This window comes from Mirounga angustirostris, unplaced genomic scaffold, assembly GCF_029215605.1.
Source record: "Mirounga angustirostris isolate CCGP_5_RB_7025 unplaced genomic scaffold, mMirAng1.0.hap1 SCAF_1, whole genome shotgun sequence".
NCBI lineage: Eukaryota > Metazoa > Chordata > Mammalia > Carnivora > Phocidae > Mirounga > Mirounga angustirostris.
In genome coordinates, this window is record NW_026991709.1 from 27,097,457 (window position 1) to 27,125,319 (window position 27,863).

The window sequence follows — 27,863 nt, forward strand, 5'->3', positions numbered from 1 at the left end:
CAGCTCATTTATTCTTCATAAAAACCATGGAATGCTGATGACTGCTATTTTATTTTACAGATTGTGAAATTGAGGCTTAGAGGGGTTAACTATGTATCTTGCTCAGGTTACATACATAGTAAGCAACAAACCTAAGAAATGAGTTTAGCAATTTGACTCTATAGCTATTGAAAGAACTCCTCTACTACATTAGAGCAAGATAATATAAGTGAAGTATACTTTGTGGAAGTTTTGCTTCATTTCTGGACTCCTTCCCTAGGATTACCTACTCAAAGGAGATCACTACTCAAAGTACGACCTAATCACAAACAGCAATGCGAACGTCACCTGAGAGCTGTTAGAAGTGCCAAATCTTAGGTATCCAGATACTGAGTCTTAATCTGCATTGTAATGAGATTTCCAGGTGATTCCTAAATCCCTTGAAGTTTGAGAAGAACTGACCTAAGCTATCTTAATTTTTAAGACAATGAGCGGATGCAAAACCCTTAATCTACATTCCAATAGGTAAAAAAAAAATAAGTGTACAAGTAATACCAATGTCCTGTAACCTCACTCTGTCCAGTGAGAAATAACGTTTTATATGTAATTTGGTTCTACACAAAATGAATCCTACAAATGCATGCATCCCCTCCCACCCTTTTTTCTCCCCACAAATCTTTAACTTATTCAGGGACTAGATATCTATTTTATTCCCATATCCACGAGAGCGTGTCTTCGTTTGCTGTTTTACTTCCAGCAATACACACAAAAGGTGGCCTTCCCTTTACTCCTAGAATATTAGGGTTTTGCATATAATCCCTGACATGGTGACATGGAATATTTTTTCCCACTAGATGGCAGTAACAGCAATTCAATAATACATTTTATAAAGCCATTGCCAGCTTGCCACATGAACAGCAAACAATGACTCTTTGTGAGGGTTTCATGAATTGCTGGTTTTAATATAGGGAGCAAGGACTTAGTGACAAATTAGAGAACACTTTTCTCTATTGATGTCTATGTTTAAATTTCATTTTGCTTGCTTTCCAAAATTAAAAGCAGTCTTGTTTGCCTATCTCTTACCCTTAGCTATAAGAATCAGCTATTGAGAATAATTTTCACTTGTAAGAGTTTGGAAAAAACACAAGTGGTTGCTAAAATATGATACTTTGTTAACATAACTGTCAAATTATTTCATTATTCCAGTTTGTGAAGAGATTTTTCAATTTCTTCTCTATCAAAGGCCATACATGTATAATTTCTAAGTGCAGAAATTTAAGATTTTCATGAGAGATCACATCTTGGATTAGTAAATTAATATTTTATTATTTTTCCAATAAATTTTTAGAGATCATCACATATAAATATTATATATTACAGAAGTTAAGCAGTAACAGCAAGGAGAAACTGGGTTTATAGTAAAATAATATTAGGATTTTAAAAATGCAGTTCTATTGACATTCTATTTAGTTTTTAAATATGACTTCTTGCATGCAGAACATTTTCACATAAATATTTAAATATTTCTTAGAGAAAGGAAGAAGTTTATTAATCAAATATAAGTTCCTTTGGGGATATAATTAAGCAACTTCATTGTAATCTTGATGCTTCCAGGGAGTAGAAAAACAATACACTTTACTATTATTAGACTTGTCTTATAATGATCTATGTTAAAACTGCAAAAGTCTTAGCCCAGTGTTTCTCAAACTAACTACGGTGAAGAGCCAGACTATGATTTTTTTTTTCCAAATAGATGAACTGATACTTTCAACTTCACAATAACAATAAATAACTAGAAAAATTAAATTAAAAAACTAACAGCCACATTTTATTGAGTCAACAGATACAAAATAACTCTGCCAAAGTTTTATAAAATTTTTAAATGCTTACTCTTAATTTTTATACTTACACTTTCTAATTGGTATCAGAGCATTCTCAGAGGGATCTGGCCAGCAGATCACACTTCATGTAATCCTGCTCTAGACTGCCTCCTAGCAAGTGAGCTGCATCTACTGGGAGCTTAGTAAGGTTTTAAGTAACCAAATGTAGTAAAAACCAAGACTAGTTAGATTTTACCATTGAAAATCTCTAGGGAGGGGGCCAACTTGAAGACCAACCTGGAGTGTCTCATTTAGTCTAACAAAGGTAGACTGTTTTATTTTTCTTTTCAAATTTGGTTCTTTGGTTATCTGGAATCCTAGAGTTATTTTGCATTGAGGTATTAGGTAGTATGAAAAATACTTATATGTCACCACTGGATTTACACGTAGCACGATAGGGGTGCTCACAATCTGACAGCTCCTGGCACAGAGATGGATTCTTTCCTCCCAGCTGGGGTTCACTTGAGCCTTTGCCTTCCTTCTCTCTGTAGCCCCCTCCCCTCCCCCCAACTCTGTCCTTTTTTCCCTCCCAGATGAGTCCTCATGACCGTATTCTCTTCCAGGGCCAGATCTAGACATTAAACAACAGCAAGTTATACTGTTAGCAAGAAAAGCAGAACCCTTGTCTCTGCTTGCATAATGTAACAGCTTCTAGACATCAGCTGAACCATGTACACTCATTTGGTAGCAGGATGAAAGGCCAAACAGACAGCTCTCTATGGCGACATCTTTCAGGGCGCACTTTTAGTGCTAGGCTGATGGCACATAGACCTGAATGTATGTTTTTATTTGTGAGATCTCAATTCTGTTCGGACATTGTTGTATTAACTTTCTAAAGACCAGTAATTTAATTTTAAGATCATTCCACAAAGATTTATCAAAGTATATCTATGTCAATATTGAGACATACAGTTTGGAAGTGTTTGATGTATGTGAAACTAACTTTTGCGACATAGACTTTACATTTAAAATCCAAAATGAGTTCAGTGTCAACTTTTATTAATCACATATAATTTAGCTGAGACTAGATTGAATTTCAGCATTAGAAGATTTCAAATTTGGCCTTAGATATGCAAATTCATTTATCATTAAATGGGAAATGTTTACTAAAAGACAAGTAGTCATGAGGTCAGAGTATTCCAAAATATTACTAGTACATTTTATGATTTTAAACGCTTTATTCTTCTACTTTAATATACAAAATATGGGATATGTTGAAATTATCCAGTTTATTTACACGCGAGATCGGTGTAATTTCCAAGGTATATAAATTGGGTTGTCAGACCTAGATCTGAAAACTGGGATATTTTATGTATACTATTTCTTCATTCGCTTAATGGTCTACTTTTGTTTATTTTGTTACTACGTTAAAGGTGTATGTTATAAATATCAATCAGTATTTGAAACTCAAGTTAAAATTAGCACTATTCATCATTCTTTCAGGCTACAAAGAAAACGATACCCAAAAAAACAAAACGAAATACACAAACACTTGCAAAATAAAAAACCCCACATAAAACTGATTTGTGTACCAAATAAGCCCTTTGTTATAGAGCAGTCCTCAGGAAACTAAAGAAGCAATAAGTCGAAAAACAGCTTATAAAAGAACGATTTTCAATAATATGCTCCTCTCCATGTACCAAGCCCTGGACTTCAAAGAGAGCAGTTACTATTATCCCTGGTTGTGTGCATATATGTACCATTCCCATCAACTGGGGCTGAGCCCTGAAAAAAATTTATGCATAATAATACACAGAAAAGAGTCATATCTAAGGATTAACTAGTGCTTTAAAAAGTCAACCTAAAATGAATATATATATTTGACTCAGGTTCAGATTTTCGTAGAAATGGAGGGGAAGCTTGATTAGACCTCAATTTTAAAAATGTAAATAGAAATGGTACAAATAGGTTTATTTTAGCTGCTATTTTTCTGTAAATTAGATTATAATTATAACTTAGGCTGCAACTTTAGAATGAATAAAGCAGTGGATGTTGTATGTATTTTTCTTAAATGATTCTATGTAGTATAGCATATCTAAAAATCCTTTATGTTTGACTTTAGCAAGGGAAGAGGATCATATTTGTAAAAACATTTGAGGGGACCATTATTTTTCTAAGGGCATTGTTTTTCCTTATACCTTTTGATAATGTTAATGATGATGGTGATAATGATGATGATGACAAAGAGGATGAAGATAATAGAATTTACAGGAAACTCACTATATGCCAGTATTGTTTGAAAGATTCTGCACATAGTCTATTCTGTTGTGAGGATTAAATAAATTATAAATCAAACATCATGGTATTCAGATCATTCTATTTAAAAGAACCTACTAGAGGGGCACCTGGGTGGCTCAGTCTGTTAAGTGTCTGCCTTCAGCTCAGGTCATGATCCCAAGATCATGATCCCAGGGTCTGGAGATTGAGCCCCACGTCAGGCTCCCTGTACAGTGGGGAGCCTGCTTCTCCCTTTCCTCCCTGCTTATGCTCTCTCTCGCTATCTCTCTCTCTCTCCTCTCTCAAATAAATAAAATCTTAAAAATAAATAAATAAAAGCACCTATTGAATACAAGTCCAGTCTTCTGAAGTACTATTGTAAGTATCTAACTGATCTTCCACTTTTCTCTCAGGCTATTCTTTACACAGCAAAGTGAACTCTTAAAAATCGAAATCAGTTTGTATCTCTGATCAATAGCCTCTGATGGATGGCTTCCCATTTGACTTAAAAAAAAAATCTAATATTCTGAACATGGCCAAGAGGAGCTTACATGGCCATGCCCCACCCTATTGGCCACTTCAGTATTGCTCAAATAACGCCAGGTACTCTCTCCTTGGAAACTCAACTCAGGTTCTTCTCTCTGCCAGGATGCACTTTCCTAGATCTTAGTGCATAGCAAGTCTCTTCTCAGATGCTAACTCAGAAAAGCCTCCCCCAACCTAAAATAGATGATACTCTTTCCCTAATTTCCCACTCAACTCTATTTTTCTCCACATTATTCATCACTATCAAAAACAGTATGACATTTTTTATTTGTTTGGTTGTTGGTTAATGTCTACCCTTCCTCTGCTCCTATCATTACCACAAGAATGTAGGGACCATGCATGTCAGGACTTGTGTTCACTATGTAACGCTACCACTTAGAAGATTATCTAGCACATAGCAAATGTTCCATAAATAGTGGTAGATATTGAATCATTCTTGAATGGAATCATTGAGCCATTCTTGTCAATTTTCTCTTCACATTTCAGGTGAGCTAAACTGCCTGATGTACAGTGTTAACTCCCAATGTAGGCTCATTGCTATGAATATATATGCACATACTATACCCTCACACAGAGGTTTAAAAACTTGTTAATTTGAAAATCTTTTTAAAAGCATAATCTGGCTTTGTCATACTGTTGTGTTAGGATTTACATTTTATAAAATAAAAATATTCTATGGTCAAAAGTCAGATGTACCTATCAGTCTGGAAGACATATCAGTATAAAATACAGAATATATAGATATAATATCAGTATATATGAAATATATTTAATGAATATATATTACATTATAATACTTTATATAGTACATATATATAGTTTTCTGATGACCAATGCCATTGTAAACAAAATTGCTTAATGTCATTAACTAATGCTATTTACCCTAAAGTATGATTTTACTATGTTTATTTTCCTTGATTTATGTTCATTTGGAAAAGTCTATAATTTATTTTTGCTCTCTTCACACTGCCTAATCTTAAAAAGAAGGTAGTAAAATAGCAAATCCATCCTCTAACTCATTCCTTTCTGCTGAAACACATAATTTCATAATGTGATTCTTTCTTTCATCAAATGTGGTGTCTGAAGAATGCAACAATTACATCATAGCAAAGCAGCATTTATTCTACTCTAAGGGTCAGATATTGTTGGAGACGGATAACAACACATCACAGATAGATCAGTACAAGAACTCATGCTTACTGAATTACTATTCACTTCATAAATCTTGATATCTGTTCTAACATAGGCCTTGGAGTCATTTTCATGACTATCAGAGTTGGAGTGAAAATATCACTGGGATTTGCCATTCATGGCACTATGGGTACTTTCTAATTTATGGCTGTGATAGAAAAAGGACAGTGAACATCCAGATTTTTATTTTCTTTAATTAAAAGTTAGTGTGGTAAAGCATGGAATATTGTGCATATTAACCTGACGGGATAGCTATGAAAAACAAGCTGAAGAGTTTGTTCTCGGTCTTTTGTTTATAAAGACAAACATCAAAAGCAAAAATACCCCTTTCTGACAAAAGAGATGTAAAAATATGCATCTGTGCTTTCTGAAGTGAGAGAAACTCACATGAGTGAGGTAGAGGGGTCCAAGGCATACTTGTACATTGCCTACCTCAGGGAGGGGGATGGAGACCAAAAGGAGGAAAAGGTTAGTAACTTCCTCTTTATAGGAGTCCGTTTTGAGTTTTACAACATATTGCTTTTATAATGACATATTTATATAATTACATATATTTATATATTTATATATTTATATAATTTACTTATATATACTTACATAATTTACTTAAATATATTATATATTATCATATACTTATATGATCTATAATTACATATCTATAAAATATGTAATGATATATTACTATCTAGCCACTTAATCTCTATGTATATGTGTATTAGTGGATTGCGCACACACATATATGTATATTTAAATTCACCAGTTGCTTTGAATTTAACATTGTTTTTCTGTGTTTTATTACTGAGGCTTTGTTCAGGGCATTTTTGTATCAGCTGTCTTTGGGTAGAAATGTTATAAACAAAAAAGTATATTTTCATGTCAGGAGAGAAAGTAAATCTGTTGCATTAAAACAATACTTTATTAAAGTGTTGGCTAATAATTTAGCCAGAACAGATATTTTAAATTATTCTAATGAATAATGACTAACGGTAAAATATTCTTCTAGTCCGTTCTGTAGGATATATATCCATTTCAGAAGAAAACATATGGCTGATCAAAATAGCTTATTATGAATATGAAACATATTAAGATTCATGGTTTAAAAGAAAAATGGAAATATATAAATATGAAATGTAAGTGTATTACTAACAGGGATCATCTAACTCTAGTAAGGAAAGAAGGGTTCTTATCATACCTATCTCATTTGGTGAAGTAAGTAGATCTTCTGACTGACAAAACTTTAAATCTAACATAAACATTCATTATTTTCAGCACAGCAAAAGAAACAATATATTATTGTTGCTGTAAAAACACTAAGTTCATAAGCCTTTGCTCCAAAAGGAAAGATTGTTTCAGGGGAGGAAAAAAAGGATATTGAATTAGAAGGGAAATACTTTGTTGACTTTTCTCAAAAATAGGACTGTACTACAGCTTGCCAAATCCAAAAATTATTGACTAGCAGAGTTTAGTTAAAAATATTTTGGATTCATGTAAAAATATACTTTGAGGTCTAGGGGTTTTTGCTCACATTCTATGTCCTGCACTAGTGTACAAAATTAGAAGGGAAAAAAAATAGCCAAATATGCTGTCATATGTTTTAGTACAACACTAAAATGATAAAGTCTTTCACATGATTAAGACTTACTGTTATTTCTGAGTCATCTCTTTACAGTGCCATTGTAATGATCGATAACCTGAAAGGAAAAGAAATGAATCACGATGTGGTGGTCATCATTAAAAATTTCCATCAACTTTGCTAAGAGAGTAGAACTTTAATGTTCTTACAAAAAGAAAAAAATAAATAATGAGGTGATAGATGTATTAATTAACTCTGTGGGGGGGGGAATCCTTTCACACTGTCTATGTATGTCAAATCACCACAATGTACACTTTAAATCTCTCACAATTTCGTACATCAATTATACCTCAATAAGGCTGAAATGTAAAAAGAAATTCCTGAACCAACACACATCCAAAATGTTCATGTTACATTTATTCAAAAAGAAATCTCAAAACAAAACATCCTCATTAAAATGAGATGTCTAAAGAATTTAAATATTTCAGTATAAATTCTGTCAGCTGAGACCACTTCTTCTATAATAAAAATAGTCATTCTCTTAGAACCCCTAAAAAGTATTGCACAATAATAGGATCACTAATATCAATAAATTACTTTGCTAGGAATAATCAATCCAATTCACTGTATGTGTGCTTTCTAAGTTTGGAAATCTATGACTTCCAAAAATCAAAATTCATAGGAGTCAAAATTAATCAAAATATTAAAACAGATCCAGCCAAAATTAAGTTTACATAAATTAACTATGAAGGCAAATTCTGTTCTTGTTATTGTTTATAAAATATCACAAATTAATTTTAGAGACAAAAGGTTGTCATACAGGTAAACACATGAAATACCACCAATTAATGTTTAAAATATCTGGGTTTTTTTAATAAATAATAAAAAATAAATAATAAATTTTAATAAATTTTTACAAGTTTATAAACACTACTTTTCGAATCATAGGGTTATTAGTGGAATGCTATTTTTTAAATAGGTTTATTTTAAAATGTTAATATTAAAATACCTCATAAATTACATCTAATGTCTCAAATTTTAATATTTAAGACACTACTCCAAGTTTTTAAGAAGTATTTTTAAATCAGTCTTTTTATATGCTTTACATACGATTAATTTCCTTACCAATATTATTTGCTGTCATAAGCATTCAGAAATTAATTTATATGTAAGAGTAACTAGAAGAATTTGAAATGAGGTGAAGATTTGGGGAAACATATAATGACTGATGAGGTTTTACAAATTATATTCCAACTCTATGAGAGAGAATCTACAAATATTAACAAGGTGATTGATGGGCTGGTCCAGTTTTTCAAACAGCAGAATATTCATGTAGGCTGTAGAAAGAATGTTTTCCTTCATTGACCTAGTTCATTCACAGTTGGCAAAATATTTGGAAACTAAACCATTAAGGAAGGCTAGTATCCTTTCCAGACCATGAAAATGCAGAAAGAGGACAGCAGAATCTAAGCTTCTAACCCAAAGTTTTAAAATTTTCATTTTAAGCCAATATAGTCTCTTTTATTTTTTGGCTTAAAAAAAAACCCTACACAATATATAAACAGTTCAATAATATATTTTTTGTTTAATAAGTACAGCTAGTTATTGATCTATTTAGTACTGAAGTGAAGTACAGAAATATGGAGAACTTTACGAAGTCTAAAGTAAACTATTAAAAATCAAGTACGATTACATTTGTATTTGTGAAGTAAAATAATGTATGGTCAGTTTTATGGTTTTTACACTCCTAGTAGAACATAAAGGTAAATAAACAAAGATCTATAATTAATTCACTACCTAGATTTCAAATTTCTAAATCAGTAATTTGAACTCCAGGGGCAACTGTGATGAATGCTCTTAATTTCCAAATATTGTTCTGTGAAATTATACATGGGATGGGGGGTTGATAATTTACAAAGGATGTGACAGTTTTTCTTTGGTAAGACAAGTGGGCTCCGAGATGTGTGACTGGCTAGAAATACTGGGCAATCATCTCCTCATTCTGGGGACAACATATACAAATCCTAGTAAAAGGCCAAGAGGCTAACATCTTTGACACCTTAGATTTGGAATTCTATTTAATTTGTCACCCACTCCTCAATTAAGATGGCACCTTCTTTGCCTGGTGCTAATAGAAGGCTCATTGCTCCTGCCACCAGAATACTGTGTGTTTGCTCAGCAGTGTGCCTTTGTTACAAGGTGCTGGATGGCATGCTGAAAGGGACAGAGAACAGAGACTAACCCAGATTATTGGAATGGGCTATTTGGTGGATTTTACGACTGATTGTTAGTAAAAGTTAGTATGTTTGCAGAAATTGGTCTGTAACTTATTTGGGTTTTTTGGTTTGGTTTTTGAACCAACTACTTGGTAGCAAAGTTGTAAGAGAAGAGACACATAGTGTCTACCTATCTTTTATTGTCAAGATGAAAATATTGACAGAAATCCCCTGACAGGGGCGCCTGGGTGGCTCAGTCGGTTAAGCGACTGCCTTCGGCTCAGGTCATGATCCTGGAGTCCCGGGATCGAGTCCCGCATCGGGCTCCCTGCTCCGCAGGGAGTCTGCTTCTCCCTCTGACCCTCCTCCCTCTCATTCTCTCTGTCTGAAATAAATAAATAAAATCTTTAAAAAAAAAAAAAAAGAAAGAAATCCCCTGACAACTGTTGAAAAAAAAATTATCTTTGGTCAGATCACAATATCAGTCTATGGATTAGAAGATGACTCAGGTCCAGTTTTGCCAGAGAAAATAGGTTGTGCTACAGTAATAACCAATCTCCATTCTGGTCACTTCAAATGACAAAGGTATATTTCTCACTCATGCTAAATGTCTATTACAGATCAGCAGAGGAGCTCTGCTAATCATAGTGACTCAGGTAAATAGAAAAATAGGGTAGCCTCCATCTCAATTATGGAGAAACATACAGGAAAGGTGAAGGAACACTGGTGATTAAATGTTCTGGCCCCAAGTACAATACTTACGGCCCTCAACTCCTTTACTGGCCCACTTAAATCACAAGGAGACTAGGAAATGCATTACAATTCTATCATGTGTCCAGAACAGGGGAGAATCAGAAATATTTAACAAATTTTTAAAAGTACCAGAGCAATTCAGTGTCTAAAATGGAAACTGAGTTTTTCTGTTTGAATATATCCTAAAGTTGCAGTATATCCTAAAATGGTACTTTTTGGAAAAAAAAAAAAAAGATAATTAAATTTGACTTTGCTATTGCGTTCCTGAACTAAAGACCAAAATCTTTATGACTGAAATAAATTCTGTTCTAATGTAAGTAATGTAGAATATGAGTGAGCAGGTTTAACTATATACATGATATAAACAGTCATTAAAATTTTTTGCAAAGGGAGATTCTTAAAAAGGATAAAAAGACTATACTTTATATTTACACACTATAGCAGAAGTGGCCAAATCTTTATGTGCATACTAATAACAAGGAGTATTTGTTACAATGCAGATTTTTGGACCTTGGGCTAATATTATTATTTAATAGGACTAGTATTTAAGTGCAGGATTCTACATTTTAAAATACACCCATTTAATTCTGCTGCAGGTAGTGCTGAGTCCTGGAACCAGATTTTGAGAAGAGTTGGTTAGAGCTAACTGGTTCCAAGAAGCAAAAAGGGTAAGCATGAAATTGAATTGGGGGAAAAGCGAGTAGGGCTTTAATCATTTCATGGCATATGAATTTATTTAGTTGCCTAAATTATATTATAAAACAATGTAACAAGAGAACATCTGACTCAGCAGTCTCAGCAAGATGAACAGCCATGCATTGACATTGCTTCTCTGATTTGCATGAAAATTTTGAATAACTGATATGTGATTAATCTCCATTTAAATTATGAAGAACAGGGGCATAACCATTCTCTTTACAGACAATTCCCAAAGTAACATCTCTAGTCCAGACTCCTCTCCTGAGTGTCAAATTCAAATATCCAACTTCCAACATGAAATCTCCATTTGGATAGACCTAAGAGACATCTCCATCTTCACATCTCCAAACCCAGATTCTTGACACTTGCCTCCCAAACTTCTCCTCCTGAAGCCATTTCCATCTCAATCAATGACAATTCTTTCAGTTACCCAGATCAGAACCGGGAGGCCATCTTTGGTGCATCTTTTTCTCAACTGTTTTCTCAACCAGTCAGCAAAGCCCCTCAGTGATTTCTTTGGAGATGCCTTCCAGAATCTGACTACTTCTTATCATCTCCTTCACCCTTGTCTAATCTATGCCACCATCATCTCTTACTTGAACTGTTATAACAACCTCCTAGTGTTCTCCAAGATGTGCTGATAAATGTTTATTGATAACTTTATAAATAATAAATATTGATAATGTTATAAAAGAAAGAAAAGGAAGGAGAGAAAGAAAACAAAGGAAGGAAGAAGAGGAGGAGGAGGGATGAAGGAAGGAAGGAAAGAAGGCAAGTAAGCAAGGACAAAATGAAGAAGGGGCAGAGAGAGAGAGAGAGAAGAAATCCCTAATTGACAGCTTTTGCAGAATTTCATGGTGTAAACACTCCCACCATGACTAATTGAAAGTGACATGACTATGTGTCCTCAAAGAGGTAAGCACAGTGACTTTTTGGGAGCTGGAGGGAGTGAATTCTAGCATATCACAGGTTCTCCCTTCTTTCACCCTTCCCAGTTAATCTTCTTCACCATAAGGCAGCAAGAGTGACCTGAATCTGATGACATCACTCCTCAGCCCAAAGCCTTCCAGAGACTTGCCATTTCATTCAGAGTAAAATCTCAGATCTTAACACAGACTCTGAGGTCTGCATGATAGTGCTCAGGGCCACCCTGTGCTCTGTGGTCCCACCGACTCCTACCCTTGCCTGGCTCATGGCCCTCCAGGCACCCGGGGCTCCTCCTCACTTGACCTTAAAAATACCAAGTATGCCCCCACTTCAAGGCCTTTCCACTTTCAGTTCCCTCTGCTCAAAATACTTTTTCCTTAGATGTGTCTCTCCCTTACTTCCTTCTGGTCTTTGAACAAATAGCACCTAATCAGGGGCCCCTGCCCTGAACATCTGATCTAAAATGGCATAACCCCCTTCTCCCTTTAATCTTTCAGCTTGCTTTATTCTTTATAGCACCTTTTACCACCTGATGTTTATACATATAGGTAGATATTATCATCAATATTTATTACTATCTGTTTCCTTAAGGGCACACACATCAGTTCAGTTCCTATTTTCCTATCCCCAGTTCCAATGACACTGTCTGTCACATAATGAACTAATAAAATGGTATTGACTAAAGAGACATACAACATATAAGCAAATAAACGAAGAAGGTAATTTTAGTCATCAAAAGTGCCATAAAGCAAATAAAGGAGTGTGGCGAGTGATCCCATGGGGGGTGCGGTAGCCAGTGGGTGGTGACTATCTCAAGAGATGATATTTAAACTAAAGTTAGAATAACAATATAATTAGTACAGCCTGCACATAAAAATTCATTATAGCATAAAAGAGTAGGAGCAGCTTTGTGGATGATTTTAGGGTTTTAAAAAGAAACAGGTAAAAGAAATGAGTTGTTGGATGTGTTCTCAAAAAGTGCACATTGACTCCTAAAATGATGGAATAAAAAGATAGTATTTCATTTAAAGGAGAAGGAAAAGGAGGCAGAAAAGATCACCCCTTCTCATGTCCCACCCTGAAGGGGGGACAGAGAGGAATAGAAAAATCAAGGGGGGATTCTTTTTTTAAAGATATGTTTATTTATTTTAGAGAGAGAGAGAGAAAGCACAAGCAGGAGGGGCGGAGGGAGAAGGATAGAGAATCTCAGGTAGACTCCGTGATGAGTCTGGAGCATGACACTGGGCTCGATCTCATGACCCTGAGATCACAGCCTGAGCAGAAACCAAGAGTTCTATACTTAATCAACTGGGCCACCCAGGCGCCCCAAAGGGGAGTACTTATATTTGGACAGATCTTTATACTTTCAAGGTTTATGATTTTCAGATTTATTTACCATATTTATCTCTCACAATGACTTTGAAAATAGGCAGAGTTTATTATTCCCATCATGAAGAAAAAGTGTCTAAGACTCACAGAGGTTCATGCTTTCTCTAAGGTCAACAGACTAGCAAGATACTGAACGAGGATTACCTGGCAGCCAGGTGTCCTCACACAGTCCATTATACTGTACCCGGTATGCTATGCCACCTTGATAAAAACTGGCAGAAGATTACCTGGAGGTCGCCAATCTACACTATCTGAACTCAGTTCTTACAGTGGGTTTGTGTTTAAATTCCAGCTGACTTGAATTAAAGGTTGACTTCAAATGCATGGCCAAAAGGCCAACAGTAACATTAACCTTCAAAGATTCCTTCATGTCCCCTCTACTGAGTACAAACTCCTGGAGCTGGCAACCAAGGCCATCACAGGGTGACTCAGACGGGAATTTCCAGCTTTTCCTCACACATACCCTAAGAAAAATTTTAAAACTTTTTTGCCCATGCCAGATCACTTGCCCAAGTCACTCACCATGAAGAAAAGCAAAGAGGGGAGAAGGTATGACTTGCTTCACCTGCAACATCCACCCTTTCCTTCCTCTCATCTTTTTCTGTCACAGTTTAGCCATCTTTAAGAAGTCTTTGCAAAGGCCTCAAATCAGCTGTGTTTTTCATTCTTCAAGCATTCTTCAAAGTCTGATGACACCAGTCATATCCTGCCTTATACTACAGTTACTGGAGAAATTGTGAGATATCCCATTCCTTAAATAGAATATCATTGAGGTGAAAAAAGGACTGTCCTTTCTCTTGCTTCTTCAATTTTATATTCCTTTTGCAGGGAGTCTTCCAAATAGTGGGGAACCAATGAATACTTGTAGAATTGGATAAAACTGATTTTAAAAATGTAGCCTTCAGATTAATGACTCCAACACTCTACTGAAGGCAGAAAGAAAGATATGAGAGGTACAGAGCACAGAGTGAAATCAATAGAAGAAATTATTTGAGAGAATGAAGAAAAGTAGAAGTAAGTACAAGAAGCCAATCATATATTCAGAACTGGCACAATGCATGGGGCACAGAAGCTACTCAATAAATACCTGTTGAATGAATAAATGAATGGCTGAACAAAAAGAGGGTAAATGAGGACAAAGAACTATTAAAAGATAACCTTAAAACTGGGTCCATCATTTCAAGCTAAATGGGCAAACACCAACAGAAATTAAGGCATCAAATAGACTATTCAAAGGATAGGAGGAAATACCTATCTGTATTACCTCTTCTCATGCTCTTTTGTTAGGAAGCATTTTCCTAATTAATTTAATCTGAACAACAGAAAAATTCCATGAAGAGGCAGGAGAAACATGATTCCACCCATTTTTAAATAAGGAACAAGGTTGAGAGGAAAAAGTCTCTAGGTCAAGATCAGAATTGAGGGCAAAGTCAAAACTTGAACCTCTTGGTTCTCTAACTCTTTGACATTCCATGCTCCACAAACCAGCAGCATTTGTCTCTCCTGAGGTCTCATCAGAAATGCAAAATCTCAGACTCCACCCCAGATGCCTGCATCAGGATATGAATATTAATATCTCTAGATGACCTTAAGTATCAAAGTTAACTGTTTACCTGATACAAAACTGTATACAAATCTGTCTGCTTTCATAGACAGATGGATAGATACAGCATGGTATATGACATACACCATGATATGATACCATATATGATATCACACATATTTCATAAATATATATGTACATATGCACACACCTATATTGCTATGTGTATACATATAACAATAGAGGAAACATCATATAGCTATTTTACCTTTAATTATTAATATTGAATATTATTATAAATATGAAAAATACTCAATATTATTAAATGATAATATGATTTTTGTAAGATACATGATAATAAATATAAATTAGAAAGGAACATAGTTTAGGTCCATGGATACATCCCTTAAAGAAAAGAAATATTTAAAGGAATGAGCCTCTTTTTAATTAAAGCAAAACTGAACAGTTTGTTGGACATATAAGGATTCAATCATGTCTTTGAGAAAAAAAAGAATACAAAAGGGAACACAAATATAGCAATATATCTGCTAGCAAGCACAATAGTTGGCATCCATTTATAAAAACAAAATACTGAGAGATGTTAACATTAGAGGGTTCTTGCACACACACACACACACACTCATACACAAATATACACAAAGAAAATAGCTAAGTAGAATGGTTTGATGCTCAACCAAAATAGCAAGATTGTGACATGCAAATTAAGGGAAATTGCTTTCGGTGATCTTTTGTTAGTAATAACAAACAATAATTTTTGGAAAACAAGGCAATAATGGAGTCTAAACACAGCTTATTATAAACACATGTACACCTCATGCTTTAGATAAAAGAATGAGCAGGAGGAGGAAGTTCATTTCCCCTTTCAGAAGGGTGAGACATTGTTTTTACTTCGAATTTTTTTTTAAGGTTCAGACAAAGCATTTCTTAAAAAGTGGTTGAAAGTTCAGAGCTAAGTTTCATATTCAGTCACTAGAGTTTTCCAGTGTGAAGATTTCTGCATATATATTTTCATTAAAGATCTTACATCAAATAGTCAAAACCCTTCACGTGGAAGTATCTTGCCTTAATGTTATTTTCAAGTTGTGAAGTACTATTTGAAAGAAAGAAGAGTTCCAAATTATGTGACTTGGGAAAAGAATTTTCCAGTGCTAAAATTATGTATCATATTCAAGATGGTTGTTATGATGAGAAAGTAAAACCTCCAACAACTTTTGATTGGCTTTAGAGTTCTCAGAAGTATAATATTAGTTATGTTCAAATAATTTTTTCCAACTATCAGAAACATCTTACTCAAGGAGGACACAAACATGTGTGTCATACATATACACAACACAATACTGTCTACATTGAATGCCTGTGGCAATTTACATTGGGTTTAGAACTGATTATGTTTATCATATGACATGCTGAAGTATCCTTTGAGAATCCTGATATTATGTGAACTGCTTCCTTGCATTCATAAATAGGATGCACAGCTAGTTTCTATACTTTATCTGTCTTTGCTAACTCTTTACTTAGGTCTATATTGAGAATCATGTCCTTACCATCTTGACCATATTGTTCATAATTGTATTTATAGATACGGAGCTCTCTGTGATGCACCAACACCTATATTGTGCTGGGAGTTGAAAATAGAAAGTATAAGAGATTAAACTTGGAGAATTCTTGGCATTTGTAATATAGGTGTATATTAGATTTAAAGGAGATAAAGTTATATTAAAATGGTTTTCTCTCATGATCGCTGCACATTTAAGCGGCCTTCTTCTCGCACTTGACTATGGGCTCCAGAAAGACAGAGATCATGTATTAACCATGTCTGGATCCTAAAAGTATCTTTGGACACAATACTTGGACCAAAAATAGGCACTCAGATTAATGAACTAATCTGAGGGCCATATACGCTGAAGTGCCTAGTGTTTGGGGTGCATGTGATTGAGAAGGTAAATTAGAACCATAATATAATTAGAACCATAATATAAGTCATCCCATCTATTTCACAAAGTAGATCCCAGAGAGACTTGAAAATATATCACCGTAGAACTCATTTCTTCAAGCAAAAAGGCCAAAAAATAATCCATTCATGGATTACTATAAATAATTTATTCATATAAATATATATTTATATGGATTTATTATATAATATAAATATATATGAATTTATTATATATTTATATAAATATAAAATATATTTTAGATATTTTGAACATATATTTATACATAAATATATTTTAATATATGAATGTACATTTATATAAGTATTTATAAATAAATTTTATAAATAAAATAATTTTTATCAGCATATCTCATTTTATTTTTGTAAATAAAATAAATTTATTTATAAAATAACTAATTCATGATTTCACCAAATATTTATACTTATAATCCACCCATATTTAGAGATTTTACCTGTAACCCACCCAATTTTTTATAAAAATTCACTGATAATGAAGTGAGTCGAAGTTAGAGACCCATTTAAAGGATGTCCGGAAATTTTCAGACCCTATTGTCACTCACTTAAAAATTAACTGACAGTTATATACCAGTGTATATAAATACTTTGTTAGAAAAGAGATAAAGGAATAAACAGAGATATTTATTCAGGTAAATTAGAAAAGTCAGAAAGATAAATTATCTGAATTCCTGATATAAAAGCTAAATATTTAAGGAAAATTTACAATGTCTAATATTTTACACAGCTCTCCCTCTCTTTTGTGTCTAATCTACATAATTAATTTAAATAGTTTTGTATTTTAAACAGGTTGATGAATAGAAAACTTCTAAACTTATTGACCTGTTACTGGTTATAATTTACCTACAAAGACGGATTCAGAGAGGAAATTAGGCAATAGTGTGCTGGTGGATGCTTAACAACAGCTTCTAAAAAAAAGATTAAAAAGGCCCTAATTTGCAGTATTGGCCGATTTCTACGGTGCAAATACTTCTGCTATATCCAATTTCAAGCCAAGAGAAGGATATCTCTTTAAGATGGAATTTAGAAAGGAATCATTACAATGAGCTCATCCAAGATGGTTTTAGCTAAGCTAGCTTCAGCACATCATTGAAATTAGGCCGTATTAAATTAATAAATATTTTATGGGGAAGTTGATTAAATGCATACATCCATATAAGTTCATAAGTATTCATGAAAAAATTAAGTAACTTTGGAAAATATGCCCCTCTTAGGGATACACTATATACATTAATTTTTGATTGCCCCAGAAAGTATTGCATATGAACAATCCACTTAACATTGTTTAATATAGCATCTCTCTCATACGGATTTGACTCCAGGGCTTTTGTTTTTGTTTTTGTTTTTGTTTTTGTTTTTGTTTTGTTTTGTTTTTGGTCCCAGAACACCAAAGTAACATCTTTTAGAATAATAGTGTTTTTTAGAATCTCATTTGGGAACTGTGGCTCTGGTTATTCACTTCTAGTCTCATTGGACACATAGCAGGCATTCAGGAATCACAGTTTACTGATAAAAGGTACTTATTTGTGTAGAAAGATCAAAACAAAAAGGTAAAAAAAAGATCCATGAGTAAGTAGAGGAGATTCTGTCCTGTCTTTTATGAGACCAGATTATGTTTAGATAATTGTTTCATTAGTGCAATTGCAGGTTTATTCATTTGTTAGACATTTTATTGAGCATCTACTATATTCAAAGCACTATGAGACACTAAAGCACTGGAAAATTTCAGTCTTTTTATTTTAAATGCTCCATTAGGTAAGGCAAATTTAGTTTTTCTTTTTTTGATTTTGCAGTAAGAAAGGCAAAATACACTAATTGTTCTAAAATTTAATTCTAAGGAATATTTAAGTCCAACACATCTTGATAAATGAGCAGAGTTTTTGTTGCAAACTCCATGTAGTATGGACATATTACTGAGCTATTGAGTACTTCAGATATAGAGAATCTTTTTTAAGAAAAGAAGCTGTCATTTCTCCCCTAAATACTCAGTATGAAGTGTCCTATCTGCATATTAATGTGTTAAAATAATAGTGTTTTAATAACTATCAATCTGATTCCATGACAATGTCTCCAAGTGTTTACATATATCCACATTTAGCAAGTTAGAGTAATTTATGTTCACACATAAATATTCATAAAACTGAGTATGTTTTGAAAAACAAAAGAGCAAGATTAATGGCTAAATGTTAACTGAAAAAAAAAACCCAGCTATTTTGCAACAGATTTCATGCAAAGTCTCATTTTTTTTTAACTACAATTTGAGTTATCATGCAATATGTAAACCTTAGTGCATTTGCTTTTGTTTTGCTTTCCTTTGGAGAATTGACAGGTAGATTTTTCCACTGAAGAAATAACTGGCACTTGACCTTTGCCAGCCAGTATGATCTGTTGGTATATCAAAGAAACTCTGATGTTGAATTATCTTAGCAGTGAGTAAATTATTAAAAAAAAAAAAAACAACTATAACATCCTTTTAGATAATACGTTCATTACTTATAACAGTGTGTGAATTACTATAGTAAAATAGTGATACCACAGTAGTTCATTTTTTTACCCCATGCGCTTTTCTCACCATCCAAGCATAGAAATTAATGTATCTCAACACATCGAAAGAAATAAAACCGCATGCATATGTTTAGCCATGAACCTAGCTCAAAACACGGGATCAGTATGGAGGAACACGCCAGAAAATTACCCTCTGATTTCTTAATTAAGAGTATAAAATTGTGGCTATTCATGGCCACCAACACTTAATTGTCTTTGTAAAGCTACAAGATAATTTCCCTTCAAGGTAAGTATTTAAAATGAGTATCTCCATACCACCAGACCATACAGTGCTCATTTATAGTACTATACAAAGCTTCTGAATAATAAATTTAATGAAAGTTGTTTTATGCCTTGCCCTTTAGAGCATTCCTTCCTCTTTCATCCTCTAATTTTAACAATTTGCAAACAAAAATTTCTCAAAGGATAGATTGCAAAGATCTATAGTTAACTGTACGTCACTGGAAGGTAACAAATGTGAGTTCTTCCAATATTTAGTTACGGTACATTGTTAGGGGGATGTCTTATCTATGTTAATTATTCACGTATCTGCATTTTGTGTGGTTATTATAGAACTATCCTCAATAATACAGAATATGCTACATTTTAGATTTGTTCAAATTTTTATTCAAGTAGCATCAGCTGCTAGTATGTCACATTACAAGAGCCAACTTAACAACTAAATATCTCGCAGAAAGGGAAAAAAAAAAACTTTTTTATTTGAGTCTACAGATTCATTGAAGTAGCCAAGCAACAAATAAAATATAAATGCATGAATTAGAAACAGAACTATTGTTGGAGGCCAATGGTTTTGACATAGATTGAATTTTGACTATTACAAAAGACAGAGGAAACCCCACACTTGCTTAGAACAGTAACACGACACCAAAGAAGTTTCTCACCAAATCTCCTACCCTTCCTCATGAGATCTAAACACAGAAATAAACATAAACATGGGAAAATCCAGGGCAGGAAATCAAAGAGAATCAGGTCAGAGAGAGAGATTCACAAGAACATATATTCAGTGTCATAGTCCAGCAAAAAAAAAAATGGGAACTATTTCTAAATGATATCCATAATAAAGCTATAGAAACAGGACTGTACTGTACGTGGTCCTGCCATGGGGAGGTGGGTATTATCTTGACCCTTGACCTCTTCTCACACAAGAGCCTGAGAAATGAAAATCATGTTTCTCATCGCTGTTTGTTTTACACAAATTCACTGTCTTTATTTAAACTGGCATAGAGGGGGGAAAGAATTCTATTCTGAAATAGCCCAAGTCAGGTTCTTAACAGTCATGTGACTTTTTTTTCTGCCACTATGTGCTCCGTATCATTTTACTCTGAAATAACTATGTGGATTTCAGCTCAACCTGCCTTTGCTTATAATGCATGGCATACCCCGTGAGGGAGCCTGAGAACAGACTCCCTTGAAAAGCAAGGTTCTCATAGTTGGCCTGTAACCATGGAAGCAGATGCCGGTTTCTTCTTACCCCTGCTTACCTCTTTGCAGCCTCGAGCTGCTCCCTATTGTTAAAAGGGGTACGCCTTGATTTTTCTTCATCGTGACCGAATTTGCCTCTTCTTCAAAGGGCATGATGCTGCAGGTCATTGATCTAGACTGTTTGCACGGTCCAGAGAACAGTCTTGATGTAACCCTTGCTCCGTCTGAGCCACGCCACCAGCCGTGCATCTGTAGACTGTAGAGGACATTGGAGATCTGTATTTGAAAAGAAGTCTGTCTGATTTTGCCATTGTGCCTTTTCACTCATCGATCGAATGAATATCGAACCTTCTGTCGTTGCATGTGTGAAATAGATAGCTTAGCAAGCACTTTTGTGCCCAACCTGTGCTGTGGGCCAAAAGGTTTTCCTTTAGTCTCAAGAATTTTTTCTTCAGACTTTATGAATTTCCTGTTAGCTTAAATTATTTATATGCTGTTATCTTATCCAACTGTTATGATGACTATTTGAGTTAATTCATCAGCAGTGACTTTCTTTTGCTATTAGAAGGAGTACTTTCTTTTCTGCCAACTATGGTTTGTTTTTTTTCTTTTTCTTTTGTAGCTTTTTAAGCTCTTCTAGCTTAACTTATTCGTGAATACACGTGGTATCAATGTACCCTGTTAAGCCAAAAAGTTGAGATATCTTTTCAAGACGATGATTAGATGATGTCTATCATTTAACAGATTTAATTCCAGAAAGGTGAACTTGAACTGCCTCAAGGTAATTTCAGTGATTTGTAAGAGTAAGTAAATCAAATAATCACATTGATTTTAAGTTAAACAAAATGTTTGATAAACTCTGTGAATGGGAAAAATTTTCTTTGTTTTTCCCCTTTTAAAAATTTGTAAAAATGTTAGTCGGGAGTATTGAAATATACTTTAAGGCATATAAATTTACTACTGTGATTTGGTATGTTAAACAAATACCATATATTTATGATATGTATCTTATGACATGATTTAATTAGAAAGTATGCAATATGAAAATACATTGTTTACATTTCATTTTTAATACAATTCACTGCTTGTCCTCAGTAACTGATGTTAACAATAACCAATGGCAACTATACCACCTGCTCATTCTTAAAATGTATTCTTTTACTTAAAAAAAATTCAGAGCCACTTCAAAATGCCTCATAAGCTGATCTTCAGTATCCTGCTTAGCAAGCATTGTCTGTGTGTCATCAGTTTTGTTTTGTTTTGTTTTAAAAAAACCACTATGTCATACTTCAAGGCATACCTATTTTCTCTAATTGCCACAGGCAAAGGGGAGGTCCATGACAGAATAAAGAAGGTTATTGTGACAGATGAAACATAATTCACAATGAGTACTCTTTTTATCCAGCCTTAAGAAGAGGATTACTTCCAAGCTGAATTTGGTGGCAGAATGCAGGAGCTGATTTTATTAACATATAAGGACAGGCCAAAGGCAGAAAACCTGTTTCTCTTCAGCTGGGTGGTGGTTATTTTGTGTGTCTGTTTGGGGGTCTTATTTGGCTCACCTCAAATAGAAGAGATGCTGGACAGAAGACAGTCTGAAGAAGCAGAGGGAGTAGGTGGGGAGGGTAGGAAATAAGAAACTTAAAGCAATAAAAGTTGGGGTTTTCTATACTAGAGAATGAAAAATGATGGGTTAAATATATTTCTACATTCTTTGGCATGCACATGAAATAAAGTCATACTTTTTTTCAACAAACATATGAGCTGCAAAAGTAGGTAAATTTTATTTCATAAACTTAACTTACATTTCTTTAGATAATGATTTTTTTTTTTGTCTTTCATATTCTTAATCTCAAATGGTTTGCTAGATTTCCAGATGCTGTTTAGTTTTATATGAGGGCTTAATACTAACCTTCAATTAGGTAGGTATGTGTTTATTTGGATATTTTACTTGCTTTCAATTGTTTGTTTTGTTTTACATGACAGGGCTTTTATTTGATCTTTATGGAATTTTTGTATTCACATATAAATAATTTTTTCTTTCTCTTTCTAATGAAGTCAGATTTTAAATTAACTCAAAGATGGGCAAAAAATTGTACTTGATAAACATCTATACATCATAAGAAAATTCCAGACTATAAAATCTATTGCATTTCATTTGTTTTAAATGGAGTTTTGTTTACATTAACCATTTTGATTTTGTTATTCCTGAGAAAAAATGTCTCTTGCTTTATTTTCAAATACTTCATAGGAGTTGTAGTTGAAGTAGTGTTCTATTTGCAAAAGGAAAAGTAAGCGAGCGGTTGTTCTCTGTCTGCTAGTACATCTACTGTTACAGAACTTACAACAAAGTGCTATTTTTCTGCTATGTTCTTGTCAATCATGGTTTGTTATTCCAGAAAGTGAAAAAAATCCAAATTCTAAATTGAGGTCTTTCTCAATATAATGGATTCATTTCATATTTCAAATATTGTAATGAATAATTCAGATACAATGAATTTATGTAGGTATTTTGTGGAAGAAGGCATAAAAAATCATAATCTACACTTTTTCTTTCATATATATATTTAAAGCACAATAATATGGTTCTTTTCTATATATCAAATATAAGACTTATATTAACTAAAATGATTTTGCTTATTTAAGTTGGCTTTGTAGCTAAAAATTTTATAAAATATGCAATCAGATTCTTTCATCTTAAATTGGTTAACACTGTTAACAAACACTTATTACTACATTAAACATTTGCTTCTATTAACCGAGTTTTCATTTCTCTTTATGCTGTGATTGAATGGTTACTGTTCAAAAAAACCCAGTAATCTAAAAATAACAAATCAACTATTCTAAAACTTCAGAAAATATAAGAAATCATATAATTATTATCTGTTGATTGAAATAGAAATCTTTCCCTATACCCCCTAAAAAAAAATGCTGAAATAAATCACTTAGTAGGGAATACTTTAAAATGTTCTTTTACATGTTTTTGTTAATACAAATAAGAGATAATCTTTAAACAATATAAGAATTTTAAAGTGAAAATATAAAAATATGTATACATTTATTATTGCCAGATCATCTACAGAGATTTTCCATTTGTAGTTTTTATATCATTGCTCATATTTACTCTGTAGAAACATGCCAATGCACAGACCTTTTGCATTTGATAAAATTTTCCACTTCTGTTCTTGTTTCATAATTATTGCTTTATATCACTTATTTGAAATAACCTGTGTGATTTATTATTACAACATATGAATGAAATTAATGAGGATTAAAGTGATATTTTTAATTAAACATAGGGGAAAGAAGAAAACTTTAAGAATGAAGAAGTTGATACAGAAATTATTTAAATGTCCACAGTAGAAATTTTTCAAATAATAGGTTTTATTTTATGCATGGTTGAACTGAAAATAAAATGGGGTATGTTGCATGATCATATCTAAAAGCAAAATTCATTTGCACTACCTGAATATTATATATTTTTATAGGAAAATAATTCTATTAGTCTGAGGATGAGATTTTCTTTTGCAATTACATGACAGGCTTTTTTTTTTTTTTTAATAACATCATTCAACTTGAAAGTGATATCGTTATATATTTTTTTTTAATTAAGCTGTGTATTCAGCACAGTGTCACAAAAAAATAACAAACATAGGGGTAAGTATATTGGATTTTCATGTACGGTCTTTACAGAGTCAATCCGTCTTATTTAAAATGTATTTCCTGTGTTTCAGGGCAGAACGTTTTTCATATCGCTTTCATCTTCCTCCCCCTCCCTAAAACACATTTTGCTATAAACTTCTGCACCAATCACTAGGAAAGACACAAACAGCAGTAGCAGTTCGGGAAGCAGCCCTGTGAATGTAAAAAATCACAGACTTTGATTTTATAAGACAAGTTGGATAGGAGTCAAAACTGCCACATGCGGTGTGAAAAAATGCCACCCTGGTGTGAACAAAAGGTTTAAAATGGAGTCAAGAAGCATGCAAGCTCGATGTCTAAGCCTTTCCTGTGAATTGTCTACCAGAACCTGCAGGGTATCAAGTCGGCTGGAAGAATAGAGCGCTCTTGGAAGCTACAACTGAGAAACATAGGCAGTCAAATGTGTTAGTTCTTGTTTTTTTTAAATTTTGTTATGTTTTGTTTTGTCTCATCTAGGCATCATTATACTGAACTGTTTTACCCAAAACATAAAACAAATCCCAAAAAAGTCACATAATGTGTGAAGAAACTGTTGCTTACAAATGAATTGTTAGATTTTTTTTTTTTTTGCGTTCCTTCATTTATAGCAAAGTAAGTTACCAACTGTATTTCATATTTAGATTCCTTGTTTTGTCGGCCTGAGTTTTATTTACTGAAGGGTGAATAGGGGAAAATGCTCATAAAATCCTGAATACTAGAGTAAAAGAAAATCTAATTATAGTACTCATGCATGACTATCTTCTACATGATCACAATGGAGGAAAAAAGCTAACAGTTCACTATTGGAAACAAGTATTTCATATCTTAATAAATAACACAAGGATAATTCTGAATGAATATGCAACAGAAACAGTCCTTCAGAAGAAATACTACTACCTTATACTAATGTTACACCTTTAAAAATTTACTCCACAGCCAAAACTGTTTGTTAACCAAAAATAGTCAAATAGATCCGGACTTAAACAATCATCATTTACTTAAATAACTAAAAAAGGCAATTCAGTTTTAAGGACAATTAAAATGTATACCACTGTGTCATAACCCCCACTTCAATAATCTTAATATGTTTATAAAGCCACATATGAATGCTAATTACATGATAAGTTATGAATAGCGTTTAAAGAAAGTAACATTTCCTATGTGATTGTGATCTAATCAATACAAACACATCTAAATGCAGCAAGAAACATCTTTGATGAGCATTGAAAAGATCCTTAAACTTAGAAGCCGGTTTTATTACATTTGCATCTTATCTCTTATTAAGGATTGGGTCTAAAGCCAGCAAATCCCATTGGTTATGAATGCAGGTCAAGGCAGGAACATTTTTCTATTTACTCTTTGTAACACTGGATAGAAATCAATCTGTTACTTTCATTACAACCACACAATCAATTCCATTTAAAGTATAATACAACAGCCAAGTCCAAGGACAATATGGATCCTTGGGAAAAGCTCATACCATTTGCAGGGCTGTATTTGATATAGCTCCTGGCGAACTGTTTTCTTTCTAATTAGTGTACATGGTCATTTAAACCAAACATACCTAAACTGGTTTTGCAGTGTAGAATCTAACCAAAGATAAGAGGACTGTTTTTGTCAAAGTTGCATTAAAAAAAAAAAAATCATTTTTTTTAAACAGTAAAAACCTCACAAGGAAAGATTCTGTCCACATTGTCTCTAATGTGAACAAAACATTATTATAGAGCCATTTTGATATTTCGAGAAAAAAACTGCACATACCAAAAATTCTGCCTTGAAATTAACATAGGAAATCCTTATTTCAAATGTCACCATCCTCTCATGTCTCAATAAATGACTTTTTTTCTAATCGATCTTTTCTGGCCTCAAAATTATCAAGATCTCTGCTTCTAGGAGTTTTCTTGCACAAAGCACAGCTCAGTAAACAAAAGAAATACATCCACTGTGTACTCCATTTACCCATAATAGAATCATCGCTTCAATTACTTTTAAATATCAAGACTAAGATCATCTTCATGTTTATAAATTACTTGAAAGCACAAGCTAAACCACTGTGCACCAACATTAATGGTAGTTGAATGAATTATTTTCTCTTGATTTTATAAATGAGGATATTTTCCTTTTTCGCATCAGGTTTAAGCATTTCAATTTACATAGTCTTCTGATTTCCGCAAACATACAGTAAATGGATATCCTCAAGAAGAGCACAACTTACAATTATCTCCGATATAATCTTTAAAATACGTGTGCTAGTCAAATGCATTCTGTCCCTTCCATATAAGAGGGATAATTCAAATTTAAATCAAATCCCTCTTGATTGTTTCACTAAAAAAGACTATGTCATTTATGCAAATGGCATGATCTTGAAATTTTGGAGTTTGGAAAAGTTTTCTCCACTTAGAAAAATAGATTTTGGGCGCCCGTGTGGCTCAGTTGGTTGGGTGACTGCCTTCGGCTCAGGTCATGATCCTGGAGTCCCTGGTTCGAGTCCCGCATCGGGCTCCCTGCTCGGCGGGGAGTCTGCTTCTCCCTCTGACCCTCCCCCCCTCATGTGCTCTCTCTCTATCTCATTCTCTCTCAAATAAATAAATAAAATCTTTAAAAAAAAAGGAAAAATAGATTTCAAATTTAGTGTCAATATTTCATTCTTTCTGCAAAACTGAGGACATGCTTCTCTGTCACCATTCAATATTGTAACTGTTGTTAGTGAATTCCCCTTCTAGTGACAAGAAGTAGTTCCTAGGACTGAGCTCTCCTCAAACACAGCCTATAAGTAAGCTTTGAGATGAGATATGAGGGTACTCCCATATGTTCTAAGGGGCCTTAAATGTTTCTGAACAGAAAGGGGTGTGTTTAGTGCTATATTCCCTGCAAAAATAAGCATAGGCCAATGAACCCAATGTCAGAGTCTCCAAACATACTGTCACTGCCTAGAAGACACTCTTCTTTACTTCCATTACTCAATTTCTGATGGCCTTTAGTGGCCTTCAGACTACTGTACAGTTTTGTTTTCCTGTTTCCAATGCCTTCCACCACTGAGAGCATCTAACCCCATTTCCCTGCTCTCTGGTCTACCTGCCAGGCTACCCTGTTCAGACTGAGCAAGCACGACACTCACAGATGATTTGCACAAATCATGCTCTGGGCCCCAGTAAACGTAGAGTAAATTTGGGATGCAGAGGTCAAAGACAGGCAGGCCAAGCCTCTGACAGCAACTCAGAAGACACCAGGATGGACTATGACAGACAGAGGCATTTCAGAGTAAAGGTTAGCTTGGGTCATTCGTAATACA

At 33.7% G+C, this 27,863-nt stretch overlaps 1 protein-coding gene across 7 annotated transcripts in view; it reads right to left on the bottom strand.

Moving 5' to 3' along the window:
* LOC123863282 (uncharacterized) overlaps positions 1 to 27,863 on the bottom strand; it is a 691,187-nt gene that overhangs the window by 408,168 nt on the left and 255,156 nt on the right. For 5 of the 7 annotated variants that reach the window (XR_010407890.1, XR_010407899.1, XR_010407889.1 and 2 more), the window contains one exon: positions 7,456 to 7,504. The exons of 1 other annotated variant lie outside the window; for it this stretch is intronic. Coding sequence is in view for 1 of the 6 variants with exons in the window: in XM_064580041.1 (XP_064436111.1) it covers positions 7,458 to 7,504 (47 nt within the window). In the remaining 5 variants the exon portion in view is untranslated. Of the gene's footprint in view, positions 1 to 7,455; positions 7,505 to 20,949; positions 21,147 to 27,863 lie in introns of all 7 variants that reach the window. One more of the 7 variants, XR_008504970.2, reaches the window with a different exon arrangement.